The following is a 14,737-nucleotide window of genomic DNA, read 5'->3' as shown; positions in this document are numbered from 1 at the left end:
GCCACTAGCCATGCCGGATGGGAATAATGGTTTGGGGGAAGGCAGGGATTTTTATTGGGGAAAGGGCAATGGAGAAAGTCCATTAGCACCCCTTACTTGCTTGCTCCCCACCCCAACACAAAAGGAAGTCTTGTCCATATTGTGTCATCAATACAAAGAATTTACAGACTGAATTAATAATCTTTCATTAATTAACAACTTCTGTGCTGTTAAATTGTGCATAATAACTCATTGGTGTTATATATGTTCCTATAATTTCCAGTTCCAAAAAATCTTACTCAACTCTCAGTTGAGTAACTTTCCTATTTACTCTGCTTCTTGTCTGAGTAAAATTAGTAAGCTTCATCATACTAAAATCCCAGACATTTTCACAGCCATTGAAAGCTTGTTGTAACCTCCTATTTCCTGTTATACGTGAAATACATATTCTGGCAGCCATTAAAAGATAAATAACCATTTCCTGATCTTCCTTAGAGAGTATTATTTCTGTAAGATCAAAAAGAGCGACTAACAGATGTAGTGGGAGTTTATGGCCTGTCTTGTCTTCTGTATCATCGTTCCTAAAATTCCTTTATTTTAAGGCAAGATCCATCCACTGGTGTGGATGTCAAGCAGCAGAATATCAGTGACTATTAAGACAGGGGGGAAATGGGATTGCGTGGAAGGTAGTGTGCCAAAAGTGCACATAGAAAAATTGAATATGCAGGACTTGTTTGCAGCTTAAGAGCTGCTGTCCGGAAGCATCCTCAGTCTCTGTGGAGAGAAACATCATCTGCACAATCACTTGTAAAACTTCTTAAGGTTTGTGCTCATATTCATTTGAGTTGCAGAGTTCCATATGCATTTCCAGCTGTCTAAAGCAATATTTATCTGTAGATCTCGCTCCCATTTACCTTGCTAGGGATAAGGGCAAATATCTGATTCTGGAAATACTTTATATAATGTACTCTTTAGTATCTGGAGAACTTACGCCTTTTTCAAAATATACACATTCCTTTAGGGGCCTGTGTTTCCAGATTAATGGCTGGACCAGGTGGCAAGTACCTGGAAGCACTGGAACCATCACAGAAGGTGAGCCTGTGAAAATATCCCCAAGGCTTCTGAGCAAGACAACATGTCTCCTTGGCACAGTACATTTTCTTACTTTCACTGGATTATCTTGCTCCCGAAAATATCCTCATTTTTTACTGCAATATTATAGCACATCAGAGTAAGAGGTGGAAATCCTGGAGATGGTTTATTAATATTATAATTTTATTATTAACCAAAGAATCCTTCAGTTCCTTGTGCCACCTCAACCAAAGCAACCTATACTCTCTCTGTTGCAAAGACGTGACACAATGGACCCCTAGCTCATTATTATCCAGCATAGATACCCAAGAGGTGCTCACAAGGGCTCAGCATTAAGATGGAAGGGAAGTCTCACAGGGTCCCCAGGGCTCTGTCTTAGGCCCTCTGCTGTTTTATAAAAGACTTGGAGGAGAACATAGAGAGTGCTTATCAAAACTGCAGATAATGCAAAACTGAGGGGTAGCTAACACTACAGAAGACAAAATTGAGGGTTAAAACTGCCTTGACAGGCTGGAAAGCTGGGCTGAAACCAAGAATGTAAATTCAATAGAAATGAATGTAAAACCCTCCATTTAAGTACCTAAGGGCCAACGGTACAAGGATAGGATGCAGAGACACCTAGCCTGGCATCCAGATGACACCTTTCCACTCATTACTGAAACCTACCAGCTCTTAGCTGATTGCATCAGCACTGCAATTAATTTCACACACCAACCCCTCAAATGCCTTTTCCCTGTAAAACACATACAAGACTGTTGTCATGGTGTAATTCACAAGGCCACTGACAGATGGCACTAGCCCTGCAAACTACAACGTGATGACAATTAGGAGGAGAGGAAGGTGGAAACTAGAGGGCAGGAGGTTTAAGCTGAAGCAAAGGAGGAGGGAAAGGAACTGAAGGAGGAGATGAGGCAGAGGAGAAAGGGTGCGCAGCTGAGGAAGAGCCTCCTGAGAAAGGGAGGAAGACTGCAAATTTTATTTCAATTGCTTACAAAGAGCTCCATTTGGCCATTCCTTCTGGGAACAGGCCAAACAGATGCGCCAAACTGCCCCTGACCTCTCCACCCATCAGCTGATGCAAAGAGAGATCAAGTTAGCTTGACCTGGGTTCATGAGACAGCTCCCTGCTCCATTTGCTGGGCTTTGGAGTCTTGAAGTTTGGACTTCAAAGTACCTCACAAGCAGCAACGTTTCTAAAAGGAAGGCAAAAACCTTCTTTTTAGCAGCATGCTGCTGCCTGAGAGGCGATTTAATGTCCAGGCTTAGAAGCACGATGCCATTTGTGACATCACTTGACTGGCAGGTGGATGGACTTGCTCACCTGTCAATTTTGGACCACGAGGCAGATCCTGATAATGATATAGCTTGCAGAGCCAAAATGGTTCCCCACCTTGGGCTAAAGGGGGTATTGCAAGTGGAGGAAACAGGGGCACAGTCCCTAGTTTTTACTTTTTTTTATCCCAGGTTAACACCGGTCTATATGCTATCCTTCCTCCAATAAAATGTAAAGAAACTCAGGTATGAAATAAGACTAGCATAAGAAAACAGTGTTTTCCATAAATTTTTGAACTGCGAGAGTGATTTGTACAGGATTTTTTTCTGATGCCCTACATAATATTCTAATTTATCATGTTTATTTTACATTTGATTAGTAAACAAGATTAAAAACTTTGAAACTGCCAAGGTTGCCCGATCTTGTACTTACAATTGGCATCCACTCATTGCAACTAGCATACTCATAAAATATAACTCTCTCTCTCTCTCTCTCTCTCTCTCTCTCTGTGTGTGTGTGTGTGTGTGTGTGTGAAAGAAAGCATTAGAAAAAATTATGCCCAAGGTAACTGTTAGAAAAAACAACTGTCACAGATGCTATTAGAAGACCAACTGAATATAGTCAAATATGCAAAACTGAGGCAGGCTCTACTCAAATACTGGGTTGGGCCACAAGGTAGTGTTTGGAAAGGTGCTTTTCCCAAGAGAATACCAGGAAATGCTATATTCTTCACTTGAACCCTTTAGTGCTGCTGAGGCACTCACTTTGTACAATTAACTAAAAAAAAAATGAAAATAGAGGTTCCACACAATGCCTTAAAATGGCATTGTATTATCTGTTATTCTCAAGATCCTTCTATAACATTAATTCTCAAGAAAATCCTGTTCATGAAAGGTTTTCAGAAGATTTAATTAAAAGTTTACTCCTTATAGAATGATCCCATTTTATGTTACCTGGCATCAATTATGAACAGCCTATTAATTGCCCCTTGAACGGACTTAGTTAATTGCCGGCCTAGGGTCAGTTTCTGTTCCCATGGGGTGGGGGGTGGATTACAGATTTCCTTGTGTAAGTGTGTCTCCACACCCACACACCCTCATTTTTATATAGCCAGAAATGTATTCTGCTATTTTTTTTAAATGATTTTTTTAAAAAAAGAAAAATGATAAATGGAGCTTTCCCCTCCCCATGGGAACCGCAACCAATATTAAGGCAATTAAGAAAGCCTATTCAGGAGGATATTAAAAGCTACTCAACACTAATCTTGAACCAGTGCTAATCACAAAGCTATGAGTTAAATCTGCAAACAGGAACTGTTTAATTAAAAAGGCAAAGGAGCCATTAAAAGACTCAATAGCACTTTGCCTGTAGATGGGCTGGTACTTCAATTTTGTTTTGTTACAAAAAGAAAAAGAGCCACAAGGTCTGAAAAATATTAAGAGAAAATAAAAACCCCTAGGATACAAAGAACTAACAACAAGATCACAGTGATGATCTATCAAAAGGGAGAGAAGGAAGAATGGCAGTTCGAGAGAAAAGAGCAGGCACACTTGCCTGAGAGAAAGCAGCTGACATGGGGGAGGCTATGGCTTTGGCACATGCTTTTCTGTGATGGCTAGAAGGGGATGGAAAGGAGGATCAGAACATGCACACCAGATCATGCTAAGAAATGGTACCTTCTTGTGGAGAGGGACATTCAGGTAAGAAATGGCAGGTGAAAGGAACTCAGGGGCCAACTATGCTGTTTCTGAGCAGCCATATGGGTGGGACCTCTCATTACTGGCAGCAAAGCTACTAGGATTCTGCCCTCCCCATTGCTTCTAAAACTTAACTTAAAGCAGCGAGTTATTTTATTTTTGCATTGAACCGGGGCATTCCCAGCTCATTATGTGGTAGTCACAGCCTCCAGGGATGCCAGCAGAATTTCCTGGGCCCATTTCACTGTATGTGGATTGAGCCCTATAACACACTCAGAAAAACTGACACAGATCTGCACAGGTTTTGTTTCCCCACAAAGAAATGATGCAGGGCGGTTTTTAAAAAATAGATTCAGACTGCATTTCGTCTGAGAGAAGACCTTCACCCAGCTTTTGGATCCAATGATCTCCAAGGTAGCTTGCAGCAGATTACAATAATCCCCCCCAAAAAAAACCCAAACAAAAACCCACCCATCAGCTCTCATTCCTCTGGCCAGTGTCATTCAACTCCTAGAGCAGCTGCCAGCTGGAAAATATACACCACTTGGGGATATTTGCCCAGCTTGCACTGCTGTTTGGCCAAGAGTGCCTGATGAAACCGTAATCTGCCATGCAAAATCTACCCCATCACCTAGCACCCTCCAGCTGTTTTGGACTACAATTCCCATCAGTTACAGCTAGCATGACTAGGTGATTTTGGGTCTGATGGGAGTTGTAGTCCAAAGCAGCTGGAGGGCAGCTGGTTGGTGAAGCTTGGTCTACGCTCTCACTATGTGCAGCGCTACTGCCTGTGGGGTTTCAAAAGAACCTGAACCAGCTGGGGACACATCGTTTATTTTCTAAAGAAAGGAGGGTGTGGGGAGAGGAAGCTGAGAGCATAGAAGAAATCAAGAGTCTCTTTTCATGACACACATGGAGAGAAGACCAAGCTGGGGGCCAAATGGCAGCTGTGTTGTTGCTGTGCCAGTTCTGTCGAGAAACTCACCGCAGTTGGGAGTGGAGTTTAGTTGCCTTGGAGTTGAAATCTTCCCAGATGGGGTAGGAACTCTGGAACAGAGAAGGGAGGGGGGAAAGAGTTGAGCAAACAGGTGACTGCTCTGCGTTCACTGCCTGAGCTACCCCAGCCCCACAAACAGGACACAACAAACAGCCAATCTTGAATCCAGAGGGCTCCTGTGAAAAGACCAACCGTCATCTCCTTATACATTTTCAGCATCATTCGTAAATGTGAGCAGCCATCTCTGGCTGAGGATTGTTGCCTCTTTGAGAAGAAAACTGTTAAAGGCGGCCATTTTTAAATGACTGATTGTTGAAGCTGAACTAAAGAGGCCTCAGCTGTTTAGCAAACCCTGGTGGGAACCTGCCTGGTTTACTTTAACCATAGTTACCATCTGGTGCTGGTGTTTACATTGTTAAGGGGTGTTGTGCTTGGGAGGGGAAGTGGGCAACCCCCCCTGGCTCAGCCCAGCCCTAAAATCTTGGCAAGGGTGAAAATATCACCACCACTGCATCTGCTGTCCCAGCAGTCTCTTGTCCCCTATATTGGAGAGACAGAGATGCCACCAGGCGGCTGCCAGGTCCAATGACCAACAGCAGAGGCCCAGCTGTTTCTGCCGGGTCATGAATGAGGAAAAAATATTTCACTGTTGCAAGGAAGAAATGCAGCTGTCCACATTCTCCTGCCCCAGTTTGGAAACTGACAGGCCTGCGAGAGGCCTAAAGGCAACTCAGCAACAAACTTAGCTCTTAACAAGGACTGCCTATAATTTCTTCTTCTGCAAATCCTATCAAGGGAGACGGCAGGGAGAAAGGGAAAGATGCCAAAACGGACTCGCCTCTCCCCCCCCCCCGCACTTTGTGGCAACTTTGTGCTTATGCAGTGCTGCACTGCCACATCAAAACCCGGGCTTAACATATAATTTTCTTTAAAGATTCTAGGCCAAACATGTGTCCTCAGATGTAGAAGCAGGACCAGCAGAAGTGCCAATCAGAAACAGTATGGAGAGCAGCGCATTTCATGTCCATAGCTTTGCATACTGCTCATGGAGGGTGCTGTGCCTTCCCAGGTCTTTGGGGAGCAACAGCTTGGACTGAATTGCCCAAAGGCGGCTGAAGGTGCCATTTTCTGCCTTTATTTGGAGAACTGGTTGTTTCCACAGACAGTTTATGCCCACTATAGTTACCACAATACCACATGACCAAAAAAAGGCCCAGTTTGCCCACAGTGCCTTTATTAGCATTTTAGTCTAAAGAACCCAAAAGGTACTTTATTACTGGTTAATATCTGCTGAGACAGAAAAGGTGGCAACCCTAATAATTTACCCCAAATTTATTGACCCTTATTGTTATGAATCAACATAAATTGTTCTTCTGCATGGGCTCTCTGTGTGGTACAAACTGTGTCTGTGAAATTGAGTGTGTTCTATGCAGGAAGAAAGAATAAATGAAATAACCAAACCTATGCTAATTGATTGAAAAAGCAGATGAGAGGAAAAAATGACCCCTCCTTTTTTTACTGTGAAGGATGGGTTTTTTTTATTGTTCATGCTGAAGTTTGTCTTTAAAATAGAAATAACTCCCTCTCCACTCTTAGACAGATTTTGAAATCTTTATTTTTCCACAGCTAGTAGCACTAGTAGTATTAACACTATTAATAATCAGATTTGCTATTTGCTTGCTACCTGAAGGTCTCCAAGTAACTTACAACACTGTTAAAAGAACAAATAAATATACTATAGCATGGAACTAAAACAAAAAGTAACCCCCTTAAGAGCTGCAGGAAACTTTGGCAGCACACTAACGACAAAAGCATCATCTTTCATCTGTCAAAAGGCTGGGGGGAAACATAGGCTTTCTCCTGGTATCAGTCAATGAAGGCATTAGGCGGGCCTTGCTGAGGAGCACATTCCATAGATGGGAGCCACAACTGAAAAGCCCTCTTCCCTTGTCACCACCCTCAGAACCGGAATCTGCAGAAGGGCCTCAACAAAGCTCTAAAGGCCCCGGTAGGTTCATATTGGAGATCCTGAGCTCTAAAGGTCGAAACCAGCACTTTGAATTGGGCTTGGAGGCATACAGGCAACCAGTGTTGTTGGAACAGAACTGGTGTTATATGATCTGTTTGTCTTGAAGCTGTCAACAGCTGGGCAGCCACACTCTGCACTAATTGAGGCTTCCAAAGTTTTTAAAAGGCAGCCCCATATAAATTGCTCTGCAGTAATCCAACCTTGACGTTATCAGAGAAAAGATTGTTGTAGCCAAGTTATCCTTGTGCAGGTAGGGTCATAATTGAACTGACAGCAATGAGTCTTGGAGGAACGCCCAAACTATGAACCTTCCTATGAAACTTCGGAGGGAGTGTAATCCCCACCTAGAACAGGCCAAACGCCACTCAGCAGGTCAGAGGAACCACCTACCAACATTTCAGTCTCTCATCCAGTCCATTATTGCAACCAAGCACTGATTCAGAACACTGCCTGCCTCACCTGCAGAAGATGAAAAGGAGGGCTAGAACTGTGTCATCAGCATACTGATAACAACACACTCCAGAAATCAGTATGAACCCACTCAGCTGTTTTATCTAGATATTAAAGAGCATGGGAAACAGAACTGACTCTGTGATTCATGCAGGACCCCATACTAGATAAAACACAAGAGTTGAGCAATGCTCCCCAAGAACCACCTTCTGGAGCCATCCATCCAAGGAGGAGTGGAACCTCCACAATGCAGTGCCCCCAATACCCAACTCAGACAGTCGCCTCAGAAGGATACCATGGCTGATGATATTGAAAGTCACCAAGCGATCAATGAGGATCAACATAGTCACAATCCCCCTGCCTTGTTCCCAGCACAGGTCATTATACAGGGTAACTAAGGCAGTTTCGGTACTAAAACCAGGCTTCAGTCCAAATTGAAATGGATCCAGAAAACCTGTCTCTTCCAAGAGCACCTGAATCTGTTTGGCAACCACCCTCTCAAGAACCTTGCCTAAAATGGGGACATTTGATACTTGTCGAAAATTATTCAGATCTTCCAGGTCTAGGGAAGGCTTATTCAGGAATGGTCTTATGATGACTACTACTGATAATAATGGTCTTATTTAAAGCTTGATCTCTCCTCTCCTCTTTCTAACATAGAAATAAACCAATTAAAGAATGATAATACAGTACCCTCTGCCCAACTTAAGCCATACTAAAATACGTTTCCTCTCTGAACTGCAAGGAATACCCACCTTTGAAGGGGTTGGCATGAACAGCAAGTAAATGGCTCTCTCAATTTGAGACGCTGTTCTTTTTCTGGAGCACCCTTTAATATACGCAAAGCAGGCAACTTCCACATTCTCTGTCTCTAGGAACTCCAGGAAAGGCTCCAGGTTTCTCCCGGTCCTGCAGTTGTGGAAAACGCGGTAGCCTCCTCCACCACTTTCTCAAAACAGAGCTGGAGAGGGGAAGCCCACCCCTTTCAGACATGGCAGAACACCTCCCACTGCAGTGCTCTTACCCATGACAGGATTGCAAACAGCAACATCTCTAGCCAGGCAGTTCTTCAAGGAACCCAGGAGTCCTGCCGGTTCTGATCTAGGGGCTACTTTGAAGAAATTCAGCTCTCTCAGACACAGGGCACCCAAAGTGGCACCAAAGTGTTTTTGTGAGGGAGAAGGAGGTCAAAGCATGCGCCCTGGCGACACCTTTTGTCTCACATCTATCATGCAAGCCCCTCTCCAAGCCACTGCTGGGAACACATCAATCTGGACATCAAGTATCTGCATCACATCCAGCTGAGCCTCTTCCCCTTCTACTGTAAACTGCATGAACCCTTTGCACTAAAATCTGACTTCCTTGCAAGTAATTCTGAAAATCCTGAAAACTATTGTGGGAACTGGACCACATGTCTAACTGGGCTGGGGGCATGCGGGAAGAGAAAACAGCTTTGGAATGCCTCATTGGCAAAACATGTACTTCTTGAGATGGAAGGTAGGTGGACATCTTGAAAGCAAGTTTTCCAGACAGAAAGAAATGTTTGACCGGGGCATCAAAACTTCTGGGGGTACCACTGAAGGTGGCAGCACCAAGGGGTGGGGGACTGCAAGTGATGCTAGAGCTCCTCCCCCAGATTGCTGAGCAGGGCAGATGAAGATGCTAAATACAGAGTGAGACTATTCACTCGTCTAGTACAGTGCCAGCAGCTCTGACTGGTAGGATCTCTCCAGCATCTCTCCTTAGACAAGAATTCTTTCTGGCCCTACTTGTAGGGCTAGCAGGGGGACGTAAAGGGGGCCTCCTGCATGCACAGCATGTGTTCTGCTCCTGAACTTATGAAGAGCCTGCTGGATGAGCTACACAAGTCAGGTACAGCAACATGCTTTGTGGAAACATTCTTGCCTCCAACTTGGGAGGGCTGTTTGCTGCCTCCTGCTCCTCTTATAGCCCAGGAAGAGCTCCCTTGCCTGGCTAGAGAGAGCTTGCCTGAACTCTTCCCCGGGTGCTGTGCTCTCCTGATCCCTGGCTGCCAGATGGGGCTGCCTGCTACCACTGCCATGGCTCTGGTTTTGATTTAACTGTACTCCGCTCTCCCACATCCAGCTGCCAATAGAAGCCAAGCCGCACATAAACACAGAGACAAAAAAACAAAAACCAAAAACCAGCAAAAGCTGGAGTTCTTCTTCTACTCCAGATCTCTATGCACAATCTTGCCCAGCAGCACCAGTCAGATTAAACATGAAGGAAGAGACTATGGAGACTTGCAGAGCCAAGAGGAGAGGGGATGTCCCAAGGACCTGGACATCTGGACTGCAAGGACCAGTGTTCGAAACTCCCATTGTTCTAGGCACATTTTGCGACAGGGAATTTCATTAGCGCGAGCATTTTCTGAGCTCTGGGTACAGTACTGCACCTAAGATTTCAGATTAAAACTACAGAGTGAAAGGAAAGGAGGACCCTTTTCTGCCTCCCCACTTCCAGCTACTCTCTGGAGATTGGAGAAGAGACCCTCTTAAGAATATTGGGGGGTGGGCAAGGGAAGGAGTAGACCATGTGAAAAATGAACATACTATTTTAGCTGCAGTTGAATGAATTTTCAGCTTTGAATTCTTGTTATAAAAAAGCACACCTAGACATTCTGTTGTTGCACCCATAACCTAGATTTAAGGTGCAATTTAGCTCCTAGCTTTTATACCTCAGTTTCTAATACTGGTCAGAAGGAGGCAATTCCTATGAATATATTCCAGGTGGCAAGATGTGGTATTTGCTAAGCCTCTCTTATGGAAATGATGAAAGTAACATTCCGCATATGACATCATGCAAAACCACCTCAGGATAACTTGGCTACAGTGCACCTCAATACTGCCACAGATACACTTGATGAGCAAAATCCAATAATCAACAAGGAGAGAATGCAATCAAGACTCTTTCCCAGGATGAACAGCAACAACAACAACATTCCCTGGCCAGACTGCCCAATGCAGAAGGCATTTGTAAGTGTAGAAAAAGCATGCACCCATTTTCTGCTGGATTCTAGAATGTCACAAATGGAGAGGACGAAGCATCTAGACCACCAGGCTTGAAACTCAACTTGGCTTCAAAGAAATTGCAGCACAACCCTCCTTGGTCCAAAATGCTCAGGTAGACATGCTCTATCAAAAATCAAAACCACAACCTGGGGAACTCCCTCCCTGCCCCCTTTTAAAATTATGTTCACATCCATTTTGTGCTGTAAAATAATTTTATGACATATACGACAAACTAGTCAGAAAGTCTGCCTTGGAGACTTCCCTGTGATCTTTGCCCATGCATGATGCAGAGGGACTCTCACCCTGCTTCTCAAAATCATCCGTTCACCATGCCTTTGCCAACCTGGTACCCTCCATCTGCCCTGTACTATAATTCCCACCTGCCTTTGCCAGCGCACCTTTGGCACTCCAAAACATCTGAAGGGCACCAGGTTGGCAAAGGATAGGTTAGCTAGCTAGTATCCCCCACTTGCTGTGTTTATTGTGAGTCCCTCCACTTATTCTCTCAAAATGGTTTATCTGAAAAGTGACAGTTCAGTTGTTCAGGAAATAGGATGATGGCAACTACTTACATGGCTTCTTTGCCTCCTTGATAATTTGTCTTTGTCCCTGCCAGCTGGCTCTAGCCACTTGCCCACTCTACTTTGGCATGTGTTGAAGTCATCATGGGTAAGGTGCCCCACAAGGCCCATTAATAACACCTACCCAGGGCCCACTGCTTTGAGCAGCACTGGGGGGAGGGAGGCTGGGTCGAGTTACTATTTTAATTTTCCCCAATGCCCCCAGTACAGAATTACCCCAGGGCATTGTGGGAATCAGGCCCAGTTGCCCGCCACTGCTTGCAGCAAGGACTGCAGCAACTAAGTAAGACTCCCAGGGCTCCTGGAGAGAGGACAAGGCCCACCAATCAGATGGAGCTGGTGCTGGCCACACAGGCTGTTGGGTAGATCTGCATAATCTATGTGCTGCCTAATCTTCTGCAGTTCTAAATAAATTAGCATTGTTGTATTATATTGCCAAGGCACTCTAGGGAAGTACCATTTAAATGAAAAAGCACAGCCAGAAAAGCATTAGTACTAAATAAAATACAAAAAGGTGTTAAAAATGGTGCCCATCACAAAAGTTATAGTGAACATGTGCTGAGATTCAAGCCCACTGGGGTGCATGGAACATAGTTGAATGACCACATAGAAAAAATGCAGCAGTTATCAGGAGTCAATCCATGGCAATTCTGCTTGCAGATTACAGCTGAAGTATAGTGACTATGAACACTAGAAGCCCCCCGACTCCATCAGAAAACAGCCCAAGGCAATGCACAACATTTTGCCGAAAACCATCAACCTATTGCCGAAAAACGTGCCACGAAAACCATAAGCAGTACTGTCCTTTGACAATTTTGGAATGCAACTGCTGACTGGAGTCTGGCATCCTATGGCAACAGCAGAGCCAATGCAGACCCAAGCAGGTCAGCCAGTGAATGTGGAAGAGAAGAGAAGCAGGGCAGGTGTTAAGTGTATGTTAACTCTCAGGGTTGGATTGATAGCAAGGCATGTTGCCTAGCAGCCAGAGGAGAAGGAAGACACTCAGTGCAGCCATGTGGGTTTTCAAAAAAAATTTAAAGTGGAAAAATTTCAGATGCAAATTAAGGTAATTTGCATTGAAAAAAATTCAGTTTGCATCGGAAAATTATCTTCTACCCAGGAGTGATCTCATTTCGGATGTTTACTATATTACTCAGCAGATATTCTCCCAGCTGCTTGCAGTGCGGTTTGCAGGGCATCATCTCTCCCTCCCTGGCAAAACTGACTCGCAGTGGAAACCCCTGGAGTGCCTGTGGTTATACAAAGCCCTAGTCACCGGGCTGGGTCAGTGGCCTGTGTGGCGTCCAGAGGAACCTGGGCCTTCAGAGGCACAGTTGTCCTAGCCACAGAGGCCTCTGTCTCTCTGCCAGGGAAAAGCTCAAGCAGTCAACTGCAGCGCCTTTCATTTCTCACCCAGCTCATCTTCCTCCGCCTGTCCTGTGCCAGACGGACGGGTTGCCATGTCTGCAGCTAAGCCTCTTGGGGAAGTCTTTTTTTGTAAAAAAAAAAAAAATTGTGTGTTGCCTACCCAAGGGAGAGAAAATGAAGATGTCGGCTCAGTGTGCAGCAGCTGTGAAAGAGGCAAATTCCATGCTAGGGATCATTAGGAAAGGAATTTAAAATAAAACTGCCGATACCATAATGCTGTTAAACAAATCTATGCTGCAACTGCTCTTGGGATATTGTGTACAGTCCAGGTCCCCTCACCCCAAAAAGGATATTGTAGACCTGGAAAAGGTTTAGAAAAAGGCAGCCAAAAGGATCAAGGTGAAGAAAGGCTGCAGCATTTGAGGCTTTTTAGTTTAGAGAAAAAGGATATACGAAGCAACAAGACAGAAGTTTATAATAGCTATGCTCTACCTTCACTATCAGAGGCAGTATGCGTCTGAATACCAGTTGCTGGAGGGGAGAGTGCTGATGAGCTCAGGTCCAGCTTGAAGGCTCCCCATAAGGTCATTTGACTGGCCACTACTGGATGCTGAACTAGATGTGCCGTTGGCAAGTGGCACAGTCACAGCATGTGCCAAGTGGCACAGTCACAGCATGCCAAAATGATGGCAACAGCATGAAGCCACCATGTGCAATGGGAAGCTTCTCTCTTTTGCAGTATTTCTTGTTGCACTTCCTCATTCAACACTGCTATTCCTGTCAGGCCCAATGCCTAAAGGGATCCTGGCACTCAAGCCCAGCAAGCCCAAAGGCTGACACTTAACCCTTGAATGACAAGACATTCTCAGGAAGGCTCTGTGTCATGCCACGAGGCAGTTCCTGGGTTGAAATGGACCTGAACCATCTTGTTTGGCCACATGGAACCTCCAGCTGCAGAAGCAGCGTGCACCCCTCAAACTCCAGTGGCTATGGGGCCTCCAACTCCACTTGTAGGCTTCTCAGAGGCATCTCTGACTGACCACTGCAGGGAGTAGAGGGGCCTGTGGGTGGTGTGACAAGGTAAGGTGCTTAACAACAGTGGGGCCCTTGTTCTGTTTAACTCAAATGCCCCTTTCCTCTATGCTGCAGGGTCAAGCTGTGAAAATGCTAGGTCTCTGCAAGTCCACAGCAGAAGGGCTGCTTGTGAACGGTGCTGACTGATGGCATCAACTGTGATGCTAAGAAACTGCTTCCCTTCCCAGCTCCAGAAGAGTATTTTAAAAAAGCAACAGAGGAATGTTTCAAATATATATATATATCTAAAAGCAGGTAGCCCAACGTAGCGATTGAGGCAGGGCAAGTCCAATGGCAACCCAGCCAGATGGGCAGGGTATAAATAATAAAATTATTATGAATATTATGTGTGACAATTCCTCCCCCACCCCCATTTCCTCTCCACTTCTTCTGTTGTTTCCTGTGTACAACTGCACTGCAAGCTCCAGAGCCAAGGCATCCTCTCACTCTTCCTAAAGCACCATTTTCATGGATAGTCCTAATCAGTAATAAAGGGGTAGTTGTCATTCAAGCTGAGAAGTCAGGAGGGAAGTAGGATTTCCGTTTGTCATTGAGGGGGCCACCAAGAGTTATTTTCTGTATTATATCCACCTTCACCCCATATTCCACCTCCTCTCTGACACTTTAGGCAGGAGAGCTACAGGACGAGGCCCAAGCATCTCCTTTCAGGGGTTGCCACCACCTGGCCCTCGCAGCCAAACAATCCGCTGCTCCTCTGAAGCCAGACAAAACTCTGCAGCTGCTCATCTTCTGCTCAAAGCGCAAAGCCAACTGTCACTTTGCTGCTTCTGGCACACCTGTCACGGATGGTCCCCACTGCAGGCAGGCAGCTGCTGCAGACCCCCGAGCTATTTTCAGAATGCTTTGGAGAGATGCTTTGGAGAGATGGTTTTGGAAGTGTTGCCAGTCTCCACACCACATATACTCCCTATCACACACACGCTATTTTAATCCTTAAGTTGTACTTTTGCAGGGTAGCCCAAATATCAATCATCATTGCAGACAACAGATTCAGAGATGGATGTTTACAGAGAAAGGGTTAATATTAAGATGGCAGTGAGCTGGCCAGAAGAAAAATAAAGTTTTGTACGAATGTTGTGCACATGAAGGGGGAGGATTAAGCACTGCCTACCACAGAGAACTAATGAATCAGCAGCGTGTCATC

The 14,737-nt window shown here is 45.0% G+C and overlaps 1 protein-coding gene across 6 annotated transcripts in view; it reads right to left on the bottom strand.

Moving 5' to 3' along the window:
- Positions 1 to 14,737, bottom strand: part of MTSS2 (MTSS I-BAR domain containing 2) — a 54,830-nt gene that overhangs the window by 30,599 nt on the left and 9,494 nt on the right. For 5 of the 6 annotated variants that reach the window (XM_053399414.1, XM_053399416.1, XM_053399418.1 and 2 more), the window contains exon 2: positions 5,027 to 5,088. The exons of the other annotated variant lie outside the window; for it this stretch is intronic. In XM_053399414.1, coding sequence (XP_053255389.1) covers positions 5,027 to 5,088 — 62 coding nt within the window. The remainder of the gene's footprint in view (positions 1 to 5,026; positions 5,089 to 14,737) is intronic. 6 annotated transcript variants of the gene reach the window in all.

Source organism: Podarcis raffonei, chromosome 8 (genome assembly GCF_027172205.1).
Source record: "Podarcis raffonei isolate rPodRaf1 chromosome 8, rPodRaf1.pri, whole genome shotgun sequence".
Classification (NCBI taxonomy): Eukaryota; Metazoa; Chordata; class Lepidosauria; order Squamata; family Lacertidae; genus Podarcis; species Podarcis raffonei.
The sequence above is the reverse complement of the archived record's forward strand: the minus strand, read 5'-3'. Positions and strand labels throughout refer to the sequence as shown.